At 41.4% G+C, this 22,523-nt stretch overlaps 1 protein-coding gene across 4 annotated transcripts in view; it reads right to left on the bottom strand.

Annotated features, from left to right (window-relative positions):
• The window catches only part of map7b (microtubule-associated protein 7b), a 103,885-nt gene that overhangs the window by 42,452 nt on the left and 38,910 nt on the right, over positions 1 to 22,523 (bottom strand). For all 4 annotated transcript variants that reach the window (XM_067984806.1, XM_067984804.1, XM_067984805.1 and 1 more), the window contains exons 2-5: positions 10,679 to 10,777; positions 3,990 to 4,064; positions 2,524 to 2,687; positions 1,878 to 1,995 (exon numbers count right to left, since the gene is read on the bottom strand). In XM_067984806.1, coding sequence (XP_067840907.1) covers positions 1,878 to 1,995; positions 2,524 to 2,687; positions 3,990 to 4,064; positions 10,679 to 10,777 — 456 coding nt within the window. The remainder of the gene's footprint in view (positions 1 to 1,877; positions 1,996 to 2,523; positions 2,688 to 3,989; positions 4,065 to 10,678; positions 10,778 to 22,523) is intronic.

Below are 22,523 nucleotides of genomic sequence, written 5' to 3'. Positions count from 1 at the left end.
CAAGAAGTAAACATTATAAAAGATTAGTGGGGAAAAGTAGTTGGCTAAAGGATCAGCTGCCCATATAAATTGAGGAAAAAACCCAGTGAAGATGTTGCAGTTCGACAAAAAGAGCGCTCTGGTTTGACCCCATCTGGAGTACTGCGTTCAGTTCTGGACACTGCACCTCAGGAAGGATATATTGGCCTTGAAGGGGGTACAGCACAGATTCACCAGAATGATCCCGGGGCTAAGAGTTAAATTATGAGCACAGGTTACATAGACTAGGTTTGTATTCCCTGGAGTATAGAAGATTAAGGAGTGATATAACTGAGGTGTTTAAGATGATTAAAGGAGTGGACAGGGTAGATAGAGAGAAACTATTTCCTCTGGTGGGGGAGTTCAGAACAAGGGGGCATAACCTTAAAAGTAGAGCTAGACCATTCAAGGGCGACACCTCAAAGCAGTTATTCACACAAAGGGTAGCAGACATCTGGAACACTAACCCAAAAAGCAGTTGAGACTAGGTCAATTGAAAATCTCAAAACTGAGATCAATAGATTTTGGTTAAATAAGGCTAATAAGGGATATGGAACGAAAGCAGGTAAATGGAGTTAAGAAACAGATCAGCCATAATCTAACTGAATGGCGAAACAGGCTCGAGGGGACGAATGGCCTACTCCTGTTCCTATGCGCGTATGAAATCAGTAATAGTCAGATTTCAATTCTTTTAAAAAGGATGTGCGATTGATTATTGGATACTTCATTCATCTAGAATTTTAGATTTTCCTGTTAAAGGGACATTTAATATTCTCTATACCTCAGGACAGTCTATCATGATTTTACTTCTACTTTCATTTTACTGCATTGCAATTTAAATTGCATTCAGAACATTTTTATTTATTTTCAGATTTTGAGTGCTAGAAAACACTGCTCAACTCTAAAAATTAGCCTACAATAAGAGGTAGAGATTTAAGAAACTGTATATAGCAGCTGAACACTAAGTGCTAGAATATAACACATGCAAAATCAGATTAATGGGTTGATTATTTGGAAGGGGAGATAGTCCTATTACAAGATGTGAATGATATGTAAAGAGAGGAATATCATTGTTTCTATACCATCTTTAGAAGCACCACCCTTATTTCTTAAGTGGTACTCAAGGCTTGCTAAATCGAGGTAGGAGTATGAAGATTCAACAAAATCACCTGGACAAGAAAGGAACAGATGCAAAACAATGATGAACTTTCAGTAAAGAAACCAAAACATGATTGAAGCAGCCAAAAGTAAAAGTAGATCAAAGTAAAATTATCACACTGAAAAAGCAAAAAGTTAAAGAAATTTGTAAAATGCAGGGAAGAGGTGTAATACAATATACAATGCCAATTATAAAATTTTAACTTCTTTGTAGTCATTGTACACTGCACATCAAAACTATTAAGCATCTACTTTAACATCTGAAACCTCAAGATGCTAACTGCTGCAAAACAGAGAAACTCCTCTCAAAGGCATATTAATGACTACACTGATTAGTTTCCCTCGATTCCATGTCATCCAGAGCAATAAATTAAATGAACTGTAAAGATCTCACTTCGTCAACAAGGCATAGTTTCTATTGTCATTAGGATTCAAGGACAAACAAATTTTTGTCCGAACATTTCAAAAATCACTTCTCAGAACGCTCATTTCCAGGAAAAGAACATGTGGCAGGAAAACTATTAAGTGCTTTATCAAAAAGCCAACGAAAGGCACTATTTTTACAGTAGAACATTTTCCTCAATTACAGAACACTCCGAACTGGTTCCAGTAAATAGGATATGATATTCCATACTTCAACTACACCTGGTTATCAAGTGCAATTATATTTTCCCTTTTACCAAACATTCTATAACATGTACCATCTCTATTGATGGTTGCATTGCTTTGTAGGGCTCCACCCCACGACCATCTGTTGGACTTCTGTTTGATCCTCTGACTTCTCTCAATTGTGCGGCGTACAACTGCTTCATGCCGTTCCTTCAAGAAGAAAAGCTTGCATTAACTTAAAGTACTCATCTCAAGTGTACCACACAACATGGAAATATTGCTCAGTGTATTAATACAAATTAATATGGCATGTTTCCAGTACAAAAATCTTTCCATATTTTGTTAATACCCAAATATTGCTGTGTTCAATTATACAAACAAATATAATGGGTCTCCACAGTAAACCCAATTACAAGAAATAACTTTTACAGTTCTGCAACTGATTCAGCAAATAGTGGCCATTTCCCTGCCACTCAAGTTTTTCCCAGTATAGCATACCAGTCAAATAATGTACTGCATGTGGCTCATGCTTTCATCACTACCATTGGCCAACATTCATAATGCAGCACACCAATTTTGAAAGTAATCGAAGATAAGGCAAAATCAGAATGAATCAATTAAACAACATTCAGCTTGGTTTTAAAAACTGAAAGATTATAGTTGGAAGGAAAGACGGGGAGAAGGAGGTGCACAATGCAAGATTCCTCTAAGTTTATTGTAATTGTTCATAAAACATACTTTTTCTTCTTGAAGTCTTTGCTTCCGTTTTTCTTCTACAGCAGCACGCCGTCTTTCCTCTTTTAGTCTCTGTTCTTCAATTTTCTTCTTGCGTTCTTCAAGTTGTCTTTCATAATGCTGTCTTGCTTTTTCTTCTTTTTCAAGCAACAGTTGTTCCCTTGCAGCTAAATACCAATAAAACAAAATCATAGCTCAAGTTAACTATTCTCAAATGAACCTGAACAAATCTCTCAAATCATAGCAATAAAATTTGAAAGTTTCTTGAAATATTAAAAGTTCAAAATTATATAGTGTCAATTGCACAATGGTGCATTAAGTATAAAATGTCAACAATAGATTACCTACCTGGTAGAGTCTTCAGCCTTCAAATGATATGCATCCTTAACCTTATAGTTAACCATGGTAAATTCTTACATCTGTGTATTATATCTTGTGGATTATGTTTGCACTTGTTAATTGATGTTTGACAGTGAGTTAACAGTAAATAATCTGTTAGTATGGTGTAAAACGACATCAGCAGTTCTAAAGTAAGCACTGTATTTGATGACATGATGCAAGTGGGGTCCCATTGTTTTTACTAATATTGAAATCAAAGCTGTCTTTAAATTTGGCACACTTCTGCCATTGACTTGTCTTTCATTGTATGTGTATAATAGAAGTGTTACTTTTATTTTTAATAGTCAAAATTCTCAAACTAGAAATTGATCCAGGATGATTTTCACTCCCCCTTGCAATGACAACAATATCCTATTAAATGGAGCTTGGACAAATGAATACATATTCTAAAAAAGCTGAAATTGCAGTGTTGCTTGCATCATATAAATGGCAGAGAATAAGCTTCTGAATTTATCAGAAAATGTACATTTGAAAGGGTGTATGAATGTAATTTTTATTTCAGACAAAACATCAGCATTCTTTAAAAGTGAAAAATTGTTGTTGGTCCCATCATATTGTTTAAAAATGAAGTGAACTTCAATAATTGTCAAATAAGTTAACAATTGACACCATAATCAAATTAAGACTTAGCCTTCCAAGATCAGCCATGAAATATTTCCCAAAAAACATGAATCATAGAAATTTTAATCAGAAGAATACCATTCAGCCCATTATGCCTGCAGGAGCATTAATGTCACAAGGATAATCAGTAACTTCTGTTGATGCAGCTCGTTTTTTTTTAGGGAAGAGGTGAATTAAGTTGAACTTTTTGGTGAACAAAAAGTTCAACTTAATTTATTGCTTCAAATGAGGCAATTTAAACATTTTTTGCTCAAACTGTAGTCTAATCCTATTTTGCTGCTCTCAGCATACTCTATATTTTTCATTAATTGCTAATCCAATTCCCTTCTAAAATATTATTGTTGACTTAGCATTAGTAGTTGGTAATATAATTCATATCCTAATAATCCCTTTGTGAAAAATATTTTTCCAAATGTAAAACAAAAAATCAAATATATGTATTTTCTTACCCAGCTGCTTTTGTCGTTCCTCTCTGCGTTCCTTGGCGAGTCTTTGCTTGTCATCAACACGAAGAACAGGAAGATCTATAAACCAAGCAACATTTTTTTCCCCCAGATGTAAGCACAACCTCAATGAAAACCAACATTATTCTCTTTATTCAAAATGTTCATTTTTAAAAATTATACTTTGGCAGATCACCATATTAACTCTTTCATTGGTGTCTATTATATAATGAGAATGTTACAGCAGAGAAACAGGCCATTCAGCCCATCAAATCTGCTCTCGCTTTTGACCCAATCCCTCACCCTTCAAATATTCCTCTTTTTCAAGCAACTGTCTAATTGCTTTTAAAAAAAATTACAGATTCAGTTTGTGGCAGAGAATGACACATTCTAACCACCCTCCATGCAAATAGATTTTTTCCTAATCTTTGTACCTTCTTGTTACTTTCTCACCAACCAATGAAAACAATATCACTATTTACCTTATCATTAACCCTTCATAATTTTGAAGCTTACGATTAGATCACCCCTTAACCTATTCAGTACTAGTTTAAAAAATCCAACTTTTCCAGCCTCTCGTCATGAATGTAACCTCTCATCCCAAGCAACATCCAAGTGAATCTACACTGCAACTTTTCCCTCATTTTCATATCCTTCCTACAAGGTGGTGTCCGAAACTGCACATATCTGTAGCCTATTTGAGGTCTTTTCAAATTCAAAATTACTACCGTACTTCTATTTTGATGTCACAAGATACAAAACCAAGCCAAAAGCAAAATACTGTGGATGCTGGAAATCTGAAATAAACACAGAAAATGCTGGAAATACCCAGCAAGTCAGACAGCATCTGTGGAGAAAGAAAGAGTTAACGTTTCAGGTTGATGACCTTTAAATCTTCAACTTCTTCCAGTTCTGATGAAACAGTTTTTAAGGAAGTACAGAGCCAGGGAATGGGGAGGGAAGAACAAAAGGGAAGGTCTCTGATAGGATGGAGGGCAGGAGTGATTAAATGACAAAAAAGGGATGAAGGTGCAAGGCAAGGAGGATGGTAATAGGACAAGTAAAGAAACAAAAGATGGGTCAAGAGGGGCTGTAAATGGCACCAGCACCTGCTGTCCAAAAAAATGAGAGCAGTGGTTACGATCTGAAGTTATTGAAATCAGAGTTAAGTCCAGAAGGTTGTAAAGTGCCAAATCGAAAGATGAGGTGCTGTCCCTCGAGCTTCCGTTGAGCTTCGTTCTAACAGTGTAAGAGGCTGAGGACAGAGAGGTCAGAGTTGGAGTGGGACGGAGAATTAAAATTACAAGCGACCGGAAGATCAGAGTCACGCTTGCGGACTGAGCGGAGGTGTTCAGCAAAGTTATCACCCAATCTGCGTTTGGTCTCCCCAATGTAGAGGCTGCCGCATTGTGAGCAGCGAATACAGTATACTAAAAAGTGAAAGAAGTACAAGTAAATCGCTGTTTCACCTGGAAGGAGTGTTTGGGGCCCTGGATGATGGGAAGAGAGAAGGTGAAAGGGCAGGTGTTGCATCTCCTGCACGCGCACGGGAACGTGCCATGGGGAGGAGAGCAATTATTGGGGGTGACAGAAGAGTGAACCAGGGTGTCGCGGAGGGAATAGTCCCTTTGGAATGCTGAAATTGGAGGGGAAGCGAAAACGTGTTTGGTGGTGGCATCGTGCTGGACGTGGCAGAAATGGCAGAGGATGATGGGATGGAAGGTGAGGACAAGGTTCTGGGAGTGAATGAGGGGAAGGGGTGAGGGCAGAAGTGCGGGAAATGGGACGGACAATGTCAAGGGCCCTGTCAACTACAGCGGAAGGGAATGCTCAGTTGAGGAAATGGGAAGACATATCGGAAGCACTGGTGTGGAAGGTGGCATTGTCAGAACAGATGCAACAGAGATGGAGACAATGGGAGAAGGGAAAGAGTCCCTTACAGGAAGCTAGGTGGAAGGAAGTGTAATCAAGGTAGCTGTGGGAGCCAGTGGGCTTATAGCAGATATTGGTTGACAGTCTATCCCCAGAAATGGAAATAGAGAAGTCGAGGAAGGCTGACTTGCTGAGTATTTCCAGTATTTTCTGTTTTTAAATACGAAACCAAGCATTCTGTGTGCCATTTTTTTTAAAATGGCCTTTTCTACTTGCACTGTCACCTTTAATGACTTCTCCTATCCAAAATCCCTCTGTTCCCCACTTCATTTAAAAAGCATTGCTTTTTCTTACTCCTACTTCCAAAATGTTTTACCTCACATGCATGCACCTTCCTAATCTGATTGTTCTGTACTAGTCAGTGCATGGCATTGGCAGTGATCACTACCAAAGATTACTACCTTTTAAGTCTTGCTTCTTGATTTATCTCAAACGTTATGCAGGATTGGAATCATTTTATTCCCTACATCACTGTCCCAACATGGACCATGCCTTCTAACTGATTTCTCTACCATTCCAAGAGCTTCTGGACCCAGTTAGTGTCCCTTACCTTGGCACCTGGGAGACAACACAGCACTCTTCTCACCACTGAATTTCCCACTACCACTGCATTCCTGCACTTAACTGTTCCCTCCGTGGATAACCACCTTCTCCCTGATGCTGCAGTATTTCTTGTAATTTCAATTCCCCAGTCACTCACACCTGAGTTATGGGTAGTTAGCATTGTATACCTATCAGACAGCTTGAGACCGCCAAGAGTTTCCTATGCTGTATTTATCAAATCCTCCTCCTTGCCCTCAAGCAAATGACGACCCACTTTCTCTTCTTTTCCTTGCTATTCCTCTCTTTGGGGCAATCACTTTCTAAAATGTGCACTCGATGAACACTTCATCCTTCTGTATAGTGCAGAATGTCTCCTAACTGTTTTTCAAGCTCAGTAGCTTCTGAGCTCAAGGTTAATGCACCAAGAGGTACCTCGAGACATATATTGGTAACTTGGACTTGGGTGTACAAGGCATAATTTCCAAATTTGCCGATGACAAAACTTGGAAGGGTAGTAAACTGCGAGGAGGATGGTGATAGACTTCAAGAGGATATGGACAGGCTGGTGGCATGAGCAGGCATGTGGAAGATGAAATTTAATGCAGAAAAATGTGAAGTGATACATTTTGGTAGGAAGAACGAGGAGAGGCAATGTAAACTATACGGCACAACTCTAAAAGGGGTACAAGGAACAGAGATCTGGGGGTATATGTGCACAAATCGTTGAAGGTGGCAGGGCAGGTGGAGAAAGTGGTCAAAAAAGCATACAGGATCCTGGACTTTATAAATAGAGGCATAGAGTACAAAAGTAAGGAAGTCATGATGAACCTTTATAAAACACTGGTTCGGCCACAACTGGAGTATTGTGTCCAGTTCTGGGCACCGCACTTAAGGAAGGATGTGAAGGCCTAGGAGAGGGTGCAAAAGAGATTTACTAGAATGATTCCAGGGATGAGGGGCTTCAGTTACGTGGATAGACTGGAGAAGATGGGGGTGTTCTCCTTGGAACAGAGACAGTTGCAAGGAGATTTGATAGATATTTTTAAAATCATGAAGGGTCTAGACAGAAGAGATAGAGAGAAACTGTTCGCAGTGGCGGAAGGGTCAAGAACCAGAGACAGAGGTGATTGGCAAAAAAATCAAAAGGTGATATGAGGAAAAACTTTTTTACACAGCAAGTTAGGATCTGGAATGCATTGTCCGAAGGGATGGTGGAGGCAGATTCAATCATGGCCTTCAAAAGGGAACTGGATAAATACTTGAAAGCAAAAAAATTGCAGGGCTACGGGGATAGGGTGGGGGAGTGGGATTAGCTGGATTGCTCTTGCATGGACTCGATGGGCCGAATGGCCTCCTTCTGGGCTGTAACCTATGATTCTTCACCTGTGGTTGTCCTGGGCACACAGTTTCCAGAAACTGCCACAATATGCAAGTTCTACACATCATAGGTTTCAACTGTCCTTGCATTAAAAAAAAATGGACTCAATGCACTGAAACTCAAAATTAATTTCAAGTCAACGACCTCTAGATTCGCTAAAGCTAAATTCTGATTGAGACCAGATTCCTTTTAGCTAGAAAACCAGATGACAGAGCTGGAACAAAAGACGCAGTCTGTTAGTCATAGAGATGGTGGTCATGGGGGATTCTTTGAAATCGTAGACAAGCAAAGACGGTATCTACAGGATTATAAGTTGTCTACCTGGAGCTGGAGCAGTATTGGAGATAAGGTTAGAAGGAGCATTAAGGGGAACAGGAAGGGATCCAGTGATCGAGGGAGAAATATACAGGCTTTCAAAGTACATGAGGACTGCCTCAAAACTCAAAAGATAGAGGGTGCAAAGTAATGTTCTTTGGCATACTTCTGGTTTTTGGGAAAGGGGGAGAGTTTACCAAGAAAATTAAGGATGCATGTGAATTACTGGCAACATGGTGAAAATACAAACGGTACTTCCATAAATAATGGATTATTTTCAGAACTAAAAGGACAAGTACAAGAGAAATAAGTTACACTTAAACCAAGTAGGAAGAGACTCCTAAGCAATATTGAGACAGCAATCAAAAATCACAAACTAGAAAGGAAGGTAGGTAGGTGGGTGGGGGTGGGGGAAAGAGAGGGAGAAGCCAAGAGGGCAAATAGGCAAATGAGTAACACACATACTCCATGCATGGTGCTGAAATAGGTAAGAATGGAGTTGAAGGAGACCTTGGAGTGTTAAAAGTCTTGTCACTCAACATGTCCAACCAATGCAGAGCAGCAATTCAACAAGGAGATGTCTAAAAGGTGGTGTTATAGGAGTACAAAATAACTGTATGGAGAAAGTAAATGTGGAAAAAGTACTTCAAAATAAACCACGTGAATAGGACCAGGAGACACAGTTTCAGGCTAGTATGGGCAGATTTAGGTCTGACAGTAGGAAGTTGCACTTCTGAAGAATAGATACATGGATTGGCCTTCACGGAAAACCTTGAAATGAAACCATTAAAAAGGACAAAAAATAATTTAATGAATAAATTTAAATGATGCAGTAAAACATGTAATTTTATTAAATTAGTTTAAAGCCTTATCTTGGACATTTGAAATTTCAGCTACTAAAAAGAAAAAAAGTGTAACATAATTTTCCTGCCAAAAATGCACTGAGCGACTCATTTGGTTAGGAACATAGGAACAGGAGTAGGCCATTCAGCCCCTCATGCCTGCTCCGCCATTTGATAAGATCATGGCTGATCTGTGATCTAACTCCATATACCTGCCTTTGGCCCATATCCCTTAGTACCTTTGGTTGCCAAAAAGCTATCTATCTCACATTTAAATTTAGAAATTGAGCTAGTATCAATTGCCGTTGCGGAAGAGAGTTCCAAACTTCTACAACCCTTTTTGTGTGTAGAAGTGTTTTCTAATCTCGCTCCTGAAAGGTCTGGCTCTAATTTTTAGACTGTGCCCCCTACTCCTAAAATCCCCAACTAGCGGAAATAGTTTCTCTCTATTCACCCTATCCGTTCCCCTTAATATCTTATAAACTTCGATCAGATCACCCCTTAACCTTCAAAACTCCAGAGAATACAACCCCAATTTGTATAATCTCTCATCGTAACCGAACCCTTGAAGTCCAGGTATCATTCTAGTAAACCTACGTTGCACTCCGTCCAAGGCCAATACGTCCTTCCGAAGGTGCGGTGCCCAGAACTGCTCACAGTACTCCAGGTGCGGTCTAACCAGAGTTTTGTATAGCTGCAGCATAGCTTCTGCCCCCTTGTACTCCAGTCCTCTAGATCTAAAGGCCAGCATTCCATTAGCCTTCTTGATTATTTTCTGCACCTGTTCATGACACTTCAATGATCTATGTACCTGAACCCCTAAGTCCCTTTGGACATCCACTGATTTTAACTTTTTACCATTTAGAAAGTACCCTGTTCTATCCTTTTTTGATCCAAAGTGGATGACCTCACATTTGTCTACATTGAATTCCATTTGCCACAATTTTGCCCATTCACCTAATCTATCAATATCGCTTTATAATTTTATGTTTTCATCTACACTGCTTACAATGCTACCAATCTTTGTGTCATCGGCAAACTTAGATATGAGACTTTCTGTGCCTTCATCTAAGTCGTTAATAAATATTGTGAATAATTGAGGCCCCATGACAGATCCCTGCGGGACTCCACTAGTCACATCCTGCCAATGTGAGTATCTTCCCATTATCCCTACTCTCTCTCGCCTTTCGCTCAGCCAATTTCCTCACCAAGTCCGTACTTTTCCCTCGATTCCATGGGCTTCTATCTTAGCTAACAGTCTCTTATGTGGGACCTTATCAAATGCCTTCTGGAAGTCCATATAAATAACATCCATTGACATTCCCCTGTCCACTAGTTTAGTCACCTCTTCAAAAAATTCAATCTGGTTTGTCAGGCACGACCTACCTTTCACAAATTCACGCTGGCTCTCTCTGATTAACTGAAAATTCTCGAGGTGTTCAGTCACCCTATCCTTAAACCACAAAAGCATGTTGTTCCATTTCCTCTTATTAAATGCTGACATGTTTAGATACAGTTTTCCCCATTATAAATGCTTATTTGGCAGTTTCCCTTATTAATGTTGACTGAATAGAGTTGAAGAAAATAAACAGATTTTTAATATAGATACACCATTAGACAAAGCATTTTGTGTCAAAATACCACTTCTAAATCAAATTCACATAACTAAGATTTAAATCACACACCTTGTTTGGTTCCAGAGTTCACACTTTGTCCAGAAGTAGAAGTTGAGTGACTGCTTGACTGGCCTTTTTTGTCCTCCACTTTCACTTGTGCCTCAGAAGCTGGGAGAGTGAAAGAGAAATTAAGTTTAAAATGAGCAAATAAGATGACAGCTCTGCTTGCTGGGAGCACCATTGTGCAGTACTTTGGAATAAATAGAGGTTCAGTCCCTTTTAATCTGGTGCATTAGTTGGAGAGGCAGAACAGCCTGCTTGGTGCAGCAAACTAAGGCAAGAAAGATGTGTAAGCAAGTTATTGTTAGGCTGACATGTGCTTCCTAGCAACCAGTTGAAAAATAGTACATGCAACATCCTTGGACAACATTCTTCACCTACAGGAGCTAAGTGGTATGAAAGGGCTTGTACGTGGAGAAATAAAAAAGGGCTAAGCTAAAAAGGGCGAAGGAGAATTTTACCAATAACGTGAACTATGCTCAAGTACCCAGTAGTGAAAACATTCATACACGCCTACCATCAGCATTTTACAAATAAAGTGATCTTTCCGCGCCCCCCGCTTTGGCATCGGAGGTTGTCTGTACCAACCAATTAAATCATTGGGAAGATGGGACTGGCACCTGTCCAAACTTGTTGGGTCAGAGACCAGGACTGGAATCAGATAGTACTTTCTTCCCTTTGTTTGTTGCCCATAAACTTGAGGCAGAAAAATTCAAAGTGAACTATTGGTTTCAGAGAGTCCCAGTAATGGATGTCCTAATATTCCCCCACCAACTCTTGCATTGAATAAAATAAACCTTCACACAAGACAAGTTATAGCTGCTATTTTGAGATACGGTGTATGTTCCTTTGTGTGAATGTACTAACTGGCTTTATTTGATAATTCTTGTCATTGTGCAATGGTGTTGGAATGATAAGTTTTTTAAAAAAAAACTTGAGTCACACTCAGAATTAGTCAACTCCAAAATGTCAATGTACCAAATCAGGCTTCAAATACCAAAATGTTCAAAGAAGCATGGCGCCTTGGAGAATATTTATGTCTTCAGCACTCATGTCCCCTTTAAATTTTTAAATCATCACTCATGCTATGCTTTTGTGTACTGCAAAGCAAGTAATGAAACGTTGGTTATACCAAGCCTATGTACCACTGCACTCCATCTAACTCCAAGTCTTCACATGTCATAGGTCGATAGTAAAAGCTGACCAACAGCTTGAAAGAGGCTGACAACTCGAATGGTTTACTGCACTGACACGTGTGCCCACTCTATACCACAAAACATCTTTAAGCCCTTTTATTTTCTAACAGCACTGACCACTCCCTGGCAATGACTAGTAATCTTTCTATGCAACAAGTGTTCAAATTGGCTGTGATTTTTCATTGCTTTACAACAGTGATTACATGGGCCGTGAAGTGCTTTGGGGCATCCAGAGGTTGTGAAAGGCATTATAAAAATAGAAAATAAAAACAGAAATTGCTGGAAAAACTCAGGTCAGGCAGAGGTGGAGAGAGAAAGAGAGAAACCATTTCACACCATTGCTCCATATCCCTTGATGCCCTTACCTAACAAAAATCTCTTAGTCCTGAAAGCTCCAATTATCCCAGCATCCACAGCCTTTTGGGAGAGAGTTCCAAATTTCTACTATCCTTCATGCGAAAAAGTGCTTCTTGATTTCGCTCTTCAATGGCCCAGCTCTAATTTTTAGAATACATCCCTTTGTTCAATTCCTCCACAAGAGGAATAGTTTCTCCGTATCTACCCTATCAAATCCTTTTAACATATTAAACACCTCAATCAGATCACCCCCTCAATCTCCTATAGTCAAGGGAATACAAGCTAAGTTTATGCATCATGTCCTGATACTGAGGCTGAGGCTTGGAGAGTGAAATTATCATTCTGGTGAATCTGCACTGCACCCCCAAGGCCAATATATAATTCCTGAGGTGTAGTACACAAAACAAACGCAGTACTCCAGATGGGGTCTGAGCGAAAGGGAAAGAGCAAGAGCGAGAGCAAGAAATAACAGAGGCCCTAGAAACTAACACTGGTAATTAAAAGGTCAGTTAATCTAGTGTCTGTGGTAGTGAAACTTTGGAATCCTCAAAGATGAAATTACTAAAAATAGCTAGATGGAGAAAATCATTTTGAAGTAGCCAAAGATTTCAGAAAGGAAGATAGTGCTCAACAAACTTGAGAGTACTTTTGAGGTGAGAAATATGTGGATCAAATGAATGTGGTGCATTTGGTCTTTCAGGAAACCTTTGACAGAGTACCACATGGGAGACGAATGGAGATTAAAGTGGTATTGAATTGGGGGAAGGCACCAAATTGAATTTAAAAACAGGTCAGAAGGGAGGAAACAGAAGCCCCGATTTTAACTTGGGGCAGAAATTGGGCAGTTGGGGGGGGGGGGGGGCGCGGGAAGCAGCAAAACTCTGATGTTGCCAGCACGAGGCACAGCAATTTTAACTCCAGGGCCACATTTTACTATGATTGATGGGCTTTTAAAAAAAATTCGTCCATGGGATGTGGGCGTCGCTAGCAAGGCCGGCATTTATTGCCCATCCCTAATTGCCCTCGAGAAGGTGGTGGTGAGTCGCCTTCTTGAACCGCTGCGGTCCTTGTGGTGACTATTCTCCCACAGTGCTGTTAGGAAGGGAGTTCTAGGATTTTGACCCAGCGACGATGAAGGAACGGCAATATATTTCCAAGTCGGGATGGTGTGTGACTTGGAGGGGAACGTGCAGGTGGTGTTGTTCCCATCTGCCTGCTGCTCTTGTCCTTCTAGGTGGTAGAGGTCGCGGGTTTGGGAGGTGCTGTCGAAGAAGCCTTGGCGAGTTGCTGCAGCGCATCCTGTGGATGGTACACACTGCAGCCACTGTGTGCCGGTGGTGAAGGGAGTGAATGTTTAGGGTGGTGGATAGGGTGCCAATCAAGCGGGCAGCTTTATCTTGGATGGTGTCGAGCTTCTTGAGAGTGTTGTTGGAGCTGCACTCATCCAAACAAGTGGAGAGTATTTCATCACACTTCTGACTTGTGCTTTGCAGATGGTGGAAAGGCTTTGGGGAGTCAGGTGAGTCACTCGCCGCAGAATACAGAGTCTCTGACCTGCTCTCGTAGCTACAGTATTTATATGGCTGGTCCAGTTAAGTTTCTGGTCAATGGTGACCCCCAGGATATTGATGGTGGGGGATTCAGCGATGGTAATGCCGTCGAATGTCAAGGGAAGGTGGTTAGACACTCACTCTCGTTGGAGATGGTCATTGCCTGGCACTTATCTGGCACGAATGTTACTTGCCACTTATGAGCCCAAGCCTGGGTGTTGTCCAGGTCTTGCTGCATGCGGGCTCACAGTGCTTAATTATTTAAGGGGTTGCGAATGGAACTGAACACTGTGTAATCATCAGCGAACATCCCCATTTCTGACCTTATGATGGAGGGAAGATCATTGATGAAGCAGCTGAAGATGGTTGGGCCCAGGACACTGCGCTGAAGAACTCCTGCAGCAATGTCCTGGGGCTGAGATGATTGGCCTCCAACAACCACTACCATCTTCCTTTGTGCTAGGTGTGACTCCAGCCACTGGAGAGTTTTCCCCCTGATTCCCATTGACTTCAATTTTACTAGGGCTCCTTGGTGCCATACACTGTCAAATGCTGCCTTGGTATCAAGAGCAGTCACTCTCACCTCACCTCTGGAATTCAGCTCTTCTGTCCATGTTTGGACCAAGGCTGTAATGAGGTCTGGAGCCGAGTGGTCCTGGCGGAACCCAAACTGATCATCGGTGAGCAGGTTATTGGTGAGTCAGTGCCGCTTGATAGCACTGTCGACGACACCTTCCATCACTTTGCTGATGATTGAGAGTAGACTGATGGGGCGGTAATTGGCCGGATTGTATTTGTCCTGCTTTTTGTGGACAGGACATACCTGGGCAATTTTCCACATTGTCGGGTAGATGCCAGTGTTGTAGCTGTACTGGAACAGCTTGGCTAGAGGCGCAACTCATTCTGGAGCACAAGTCTTCAGCACTATAGCTGGAATTTTGTCAGTGCCCATAGTCTTTGCTGTATCCAGTGCACTCAGCTGTTTCTTGATATCACGTGGAGTGAATCGAATTGGCTGAAGACTGGCTGCTGTGATGGTGGGGATATCGGGAGGAGGTCGAGATGGATCATCCACTCGGCACTTCTGGCTGAAGATGGTTGCAAACGCTTCAGACTTGTCTTTTGCACTCACGTGCTGGACTCCGCCCGCCCATTTTCTCTGCACACTTTCTGGCCGGCTGCCCAAGGCCTATTGAAAATGGGAACGCATCTCAACGAGGTTGCATTCCGTTCTGGCTGATTTGCATGTCAGACTGCTGCAAGAAGGATCAAGTAGGAGAACAAATTGCAGGGCTTGCCCCAGGTTTTCAGATGTCCCACTAGTGCAGATCAAGGTAAGGAGGGATACACCAGCACCCACATGAGTGTACTCAGGGTGACCATTCAGTAGGCCTGGATAGAGAAGGCTCAGGTGGTCAGTGCCAGCAGCATCATTCCCATGACCTGGTTTCAATGTAGAAAGAGGTTCAATGACGTCACATGAGCAAGGGATGAGTACAGCTCTTCACCTCAACATCTGCCAAAACTCCTTTTAACCCCTCAGCATACAATCACAAGGACACACTGCAACAGCTCTCATTCCAAACACGAACAACCAGCAATTCCTCCCGTACTTCGCATGCCTCCTCATCTTAATTCCATCTTGCTTCTTTTCCAGCTCTCAGTTGGTGCACTATATGCTCAAGTCCTACACATCATCACTTTCCTTTTCAACAGCCACTCACTAACTCTTGACTCAATTTCTGGAGGACCAAGCCGCATATAATGCCAGGAAGAGGACCAAGACCAGGGGAGGAGTACGTGACAGAATTGCCCTCGTCCAAGCAAAGCTGAAGACCTGGAGATTAGTGGCCCAGGTAAAGCCATGAGCATCGGAGAAGGCAAGCAGTTTATCAGAGTAGGGAGTCTACATATTACTTGTAATCCTTCATTCACTTCAGCAAATATTCAGCAAGCTTCACAACTTCAAGCTGCATTCTCAAGACTGTCACATGCTAATGTCCAGCCTTTCAGTGCCATGATAACTTGTGTCCTTTCTCTTTCCTCCAAGTCCTTCTCAGTAGCAAGAGCTTCCGGAAAAAGATACCTTGGAGGAGGACAATCCTCCTGAGCATGCACCGTCACACGCTTCATCCCTCCCAAGCACCAGCAGACGTTGGCACTCTGCACGGGTTAGATAGGGAGCTAGAGCAGTCTGCACGTGGTGAAACATCCAGCACGTGAGCAGCAACAGGTATTGGTGGCAGGGACAGCCCAGGAGACAGAACTCTGGAAAGCAGGTCCTCTCCCAGTTCTGCTAAGCAGAACAGAAGTGAAGATTAATGGCCGGGCCCTTGAAAAAGAAAACTGCTTGCCTCATCCAATCAGTTGTACAAGTAATTGAAAGGCCTGCCCAGGAGCTTCAACACCATGCTGAAAGTATGGAGGAGTCTGCTTACAGCCTATGTCGTGTTACAGCATGCCATCAGCACTCTGCAGGTATGCTCTGGGCTCCTCCTTGGAAAGACAGGTGTCCACCTTGGACAGATTGGTGGACCGAATAGACTGACTCCTTAAAAGCCCCTCTTATTGTCTGCTCTCCACGGATCAGTGGAAGTGGAAAGCCCCAACCTCAATATGAGCAGCAGCAGCATTCCACAAATTTTCCTGAGGCCACTAGGAAGCATCTCGTATGAGTAGTAGTTAGGAAACCTTGTTAAAGGTACCATGGGTTGACATTTGGGTGAGAAATTAATCGAAAGCAATTTTTTGAGGCGGTATCAAGGAGGATTGATGAGGGTAGTGCGTTTGATGTAGTCTACATGGATTTTCGCACGGCTTTTGACAAGGTCCCACATGGCAGACTGGTCAAAAAAGTACAAGCCCATGGGATCCAAGGGAAAATGGCAAGTTGGATCCAAAGTTGGCTCAATGGCAGGAAGCAAAGGGGTCGACAGGTGTTTTCGTGACTGGAAGGCTGTTTCCAGCCAGGTCCCTTGCTTTGTGGTATATAGTAATGATTTGGACTTAAATGAAGGGGGCATGATTGAGAAATTTGCAGATGATACAAAAATTGCCCATGTGATTGATAGTGAGGAAGAAAGCTGTGGACTGCAGGAAGATATCATTGGACTGGTCAGGTGGGCAGAAAAGTAGCAAAAGGAATTAAATCCGGAGAAGTGTGAGGTGATGCATTTGGGGAGGGCGAACAGACAAGGGGATACACAATAAATGGGAGGATACTAAGGTGTAGAGGAAGTGAGGGACCTTGGAGTGCATGTCCACAGATCCCTGAAGGTAGCAGGACAGGTAGATAAGGTGGTTAAAAAAGCATACGGGATACTTTCCTTTATTCGCCAAGGCTTAGAATATAAGAGCAGGGAAGTTATGTTGGAACTGTATAAAACACGAGTTAGGCCACAGCTAGAGTACTGCATACAGTTCTGGTCACCATATTATAGGAAGGATGTAATTACAATAGAGAGGGTACAGAGGAGATTTACGAGGATGTTGCCAGGACTGGAGAATTTTTAGCAATGAGGAGAGATTAGATAGGCTGGGGTTGTTCTCTTTGGAACAGTGGAGGCCGAGGGGTGATTTCATTGAGGTCTACAAAATTATGAAGGGCCTAGATAGAGTGGATTTTCGGGCGGCACGGACACAGTGGGCCAAATGGCCTTCTGTGCCGTAAATTTTCTATGATCTATGATTCTATGACAATTAGTGTGTCTGGCATTAAATTCATCACCGTAATGACACTTGGTCTACAGTGTTGCTACAGCAGCTTCTGATTCTGCATCATTAGTGTATCATGGTACAGAAGTTGGCTGAATTGTTTCCATGTTCTTCAATGTACGATTAAGGATGCTGAAGGATGCAACAAGCACTGTTTATGTAGAGATGCTTTGCGTAACTCTTCAGGACAGAGGAATGAGCTGGTCATGCATCTCTTGCTGCAAAGCGTTGAGGTGGTCTTCGTCCTTCTGTTGCTTCCTCACCTTCACCCTGGCCTTCATCCGATGAGGACGACTCTGCTTTGCCTCCTCCAAATGCAGACCTTGCTGTATGTCAAGGTTGTGCAGGAAGCAAGATACTCTTCAATGTAGGCCCCATAAAGAGCCCACTGACCTATCCAGACATCTGAACCTCGACTTCAGCAGCCCTATAGTATGCTCAATAATTATTCTGGTGGTCTTCTGGCTTTGATTATACCTATGTTGCTCAGACATGGTGGGGATACGGAGCAGTGTCATGAGGCACATGTGTAAGGGATATTCTTTTTCTCAACAGCCATCCTGTCATGTTGGAAGAGTAGAATATTGGGGTGGATGGTTGAGTGTCGTAGGAAAAAAGGATTGTATATGCTGCTTGGATACTTAGCACAATCATGTTTTTGTGATCGGAGACTAGCTGGACATTTGTAAAAGAAAGATCTACATTTATATAGCACCTTTCACATTCCCTGGATGTCCCAAAAGCACTGTAATGCCAATGAAGCAATTTTGAAGTGCAGTCAGTATTGTAATGGAGGAAATGCAGCAACCAATTTGCACACAGCAAGGTTCCATAAACAGCAATGATATAATGACCAGAAAATCTATTTTTAAATATTGGTTGAGGGATAAATATTGACCAACACCGGGAGAACTCCCCTGCTCTAATAATGCCATAAGATGTTTTACGTCCATCGGAGGGGTTTATTGTTTCATCCGAAAGATGGCACCTCCGATGGTGAGGTGCCATATTTCGGCTGCACTGTCAGCCCAGATTTTGCGCTCAAGTCTCTACTAGAACTTGAACCCAAGAGTTTCTGACTCAAAGGCGAGTGCTACCACTGAGCCACGGCTGACACTTGAGTAGTAGCCCTTCCTACTCATGAATGCTGCTGGCTGGCTGTCCTGCAGCCCCGATGCCACATATTTAGTCAATGAGCCCCTGAATGTGAAGAAAGCTAGCCACTGCTCCAAATCCCTGAGCTCTCACTCCTGTTGACTGTTGATATCAATAGATAAAGTGAAGCACTTGTTAGCCCTGGCAAACAGGACATTGATGACCTGCTTAATGCAGACTGGGATATGTAGATAAATAGATAAGGCCATTAAAAAAATCTAATGGAAAAAGATATCAAATATAGAAATCAAAATATAAATGGTGAACCTATATAAAGTCTTAGTAAGATCACAGTTGAAGTAGTGAGAAGTTTTAGGCTCTTGCATGGAGGATAAAACACCGACATAACCATGGTTAACCCAAATGGCCTATTTCCATGGTGTAATTGTATTTAATTATGTTGTTAACTGACTTGAGTTTTAACTTCTTATGGATTGATTCAATTCTAATTTTCAAATATTGTACCAATTAAGCACTTTGCTACATCATTTTGCTTCTATAATTCAAGTTATAAATAAATCTGACAAAATAGTTTTAGCCTTTCAGGAGAAATGAGACACTATTTTGGGGACCCCATATTATCTCCAGGGAGCTATAAACAATTAGGGGGTAATTGTTAATCTTGCATATGCTATCTCACAAACAGATATTAGCCAATCCTAGACTATCCATTAAATCACTACCCAGTAGTCTGATCAGCTGCTGTCCAGATATGTCCATTAACCATGGCAGCACAATAAGCATTTTATTGCATAGGTGTGAAATCCTTTGAGCGCTTGGCAAAAGCTTTAGGCAAATTGGATATGGACTGGTCAAGCACTGAGTGTGACCACAGATGGGACACCCACAATGGTAGGCAAGAAAGCTGGAATTTGGCAAAATTGAAGGCCAAATTGCAAAGCATCAACCCAAACCAACAGTTTAGTAGTTCCCACTGCATTTTACATCAAGAAGCTCTGTATAGTAAAACTTGAAAATGAATCACGTTATAGATGCGATTACAACTGTAAAGTTTATTCAAGGTAAATCTCAACCACCAGCAGTTGAAAGAATGTGAAATTTACCTTAGATTGCCATATTGGGGAGCTGTGTTCATGTGTTTTTTTAAATTTCGTGATGAGATCCAACAGTTGGATCAGAAAGGTTAAAATGATCAAAATGGATCAAAAAGGTTACTGACTGACAGGACAATGAATGGTTTCCAGACCTTGCTTTAACAGTGGATACTATGGAGTACTTGAACTCGTTCAACAGAAGAATGCAGGGGCGCAGCCAAGTAGTGAAAGAGCACGACGACAATATTTGGGCCTTTCAGATGATGTTTCGGCTGTAGGAGAAGCAACTTTGAGAACAATATTGGTACATTTTCCCAGAATTGAAAATCACTACATGTTGCTGTTGGGACTCAACGTGATGGTACCACAGAACTATACAAGGGCAAAATTGCTGAACTGAGAAAGAAATTTCAAATACAATTCTCAGACCTCAGGAATCATGAAAGAGTTTGCAATTTATCATACCATGTTCTGTCAATGTGCATGATGACCAAAGGAACTCCAAAAGAAAGTTATTGAACAGCAGTGCAACATAAGAATAAATTTTCCAATATTGGTTTAATCAAGTTTTATTAAAAGCTGGCACTAAATTATCCTAACCTGAGGTCCTTTGCATCAATAATTCTTTCTATGTTTGGAACCACGTACGTGTGAAAAAGTATTTTCCATCACGAGTATCAAATGATACACAACACTATTGTAAATTAGAACAGCCCTACAATACTGGTGATATGCAAGTGCAGTAATCCAGAGATCAATTGCTTGGCAGTTAGCATTTTCAACAGTCCTGCAATTTCCTGAAAACCCTGTAAAGTCAGTATTTTCCTTTCTCATGAGATTGCTTCCTTTAGCACTTGTACTCCACCCGCAGCAGGTCCATCCCAACAACTAATACAGTTGGAACTATTTTTGTATCAATTCATTCCATTGCACTTAAGCCTCACACTGCTTGAGAGCTGCGCCAGGAGCAAAATTAGGCCAATTAAACATTAGCATTGGGTCTAAAAATCAGTTATTTTAAGTACAAGTGGCGATACAACACATTGTTCTTCTATGTGATTGCATATTCATGTGATTTCAGTGAAATGAATACGTGTTTCAAATAAATTTTATAACCTAAATAGGCAGAAAATTATTTTCTCAACAAAATGGTTAGCTGTCAATTCAGCATTTTGTACAGCTCAGTAGACCTTTATTGGGCCCTATAGCAACAATGTTACAAAAAGGTAGGGAGAACAGGAGCTTTAACTTTATCCCAATTGGAAAAAAATATATCCACTGTTTGTAATGGGCTGGGCTAATAATGACAAATAGAAACAGAAAAAAATCTGTATAGTTATGAGGGGCAGTTACAAAAACGTCCAAAAGCTTCTAATCATTAAAAGTGAGTCTAGCTGACAGTGATGGGTTCCTGGTCATATTGAGTGTAGCCAGATACAATCAATGCCAAAGTGGGCATTTAGTTATGCATTCAGTACCTACCAGCATGATTCAGTTCTTAGTCTTTACACACAGTAAAGAGCTAATCATGATTTATTAGGCATGATTCATCAAATGGGTCCGGTCGCATAGTGGTTATGTTACTGGACTAATATTCCAGAGTATGAGTTCCAATCCTGCCACGGCAGCTGGGGAGTTTAAATTCAATTAATTAAATAAAAATCTGGAATTAAATAAAACTAGTATCAGTAATGGTAGCCATGAAACTACCAGATTGTCGTAAAAACCCATCTGGTTCACTAATGTCCTTTAGGGGAGTCATAGAGGCCATCCTTACTCGGTCTGGCCTCTATGACTCCAGACCAACAGCACTGTGGTTGATTCTTAATCGCTCTCTGAAACGGCCTAGCAAGCCTGGTTACATTGTTAGGGTGTGTACGGCGCCAATAAAGGATTTAGGAAGAAGTTAGAGAGATATCCTCAAGATAGTGAAAAGTTTGATTTTTCAAGGATCAGTTTTTTATATAAACTTGAAGTATTTAAGTAAATTTATTCCCCTGATTACTGTTATGCATATAAATAAATCTGCATGTGTCATCACACTTTCACAAGTTATCAAATGGCAACACCTGTTTATGTTGCAGGCTTTTAAAGCAAGGGCCAAAAAATATAACAAAAGAACTAAATTAATTTGCATCTTTCCTTCTTCATAAAGTACGGTTGCAACAACCTGCATTTACATAGCGACTTCAATGGAGCAAAACATCCCAAAGCGCTTCACAGGAGTGTAATCAGACAAAAATTGACACTGAGCCAAAGACGACGACATTAGGATAGGTGATGAAGCATGTTTTAAGGAGCATCTTAAAAGGAGGAGAGGTAGAGAGACAGAAGTGGGGGATGCACAAGAGGCCAGAGTTGGAGGAACACAGAGTTCCTGAAGGGTTGTAGGGCTGGAGAAGGTTAGAGATAGGTAGGGGCGAGGCCATAGAGGGATTTGAACAAGGATCAGAATTTTAAAATCAAAGCCTTGGTGGACTGGAAGCCAACGTAGGTCAGTGAGCACAGTGGTGATGGGAGAACGGGACTTGGTGAGAATTAAGAAGCAGGCAGCACAGCTTTTGATTAGCTTAAGTTTATGGAGGTTTAAGATGGCAAGCTGGCCAGGAGAGCTTTGGAATAGTCTAGTCTGGAGGTAACAAAAGCATGGATAAGGGTTCCAGCAGTTGGGCTGAGGCAGGGGAGGAGACAGACAGTATCATGGAAATAGAAGTAGGGGGTCTTGGTGACAGAGATGATATGGAGTCAGAAACTCAGCTCATGGTTAAATAGGACACAGAGATTGCAAACAGTCTGATTCAGCCTGAGACAATGGCTGAGAGGAAGG

Source organism: Heptranchias perlo, chromosome 5 (assembly GCF_035084215.1).
Source record: "Heptranchias perlo isolate sHepPer1 chromosome 5, sHepPer1.hap1, whole genome shotgun sequence".
Taxonomy (NCBI): domain Eukaryota; kingdom Metazoa; phylum Chordata; class Chondrichthyes; order Hexanchiformes; family Hexanchidae; genus Heptranchias; species Heptranchias perlo.
The sequence above is the reverse complement of the archived record's forward strand: the minus strand, read 5'-3'. Positions and strand labels throughout refer to the sequence as shown.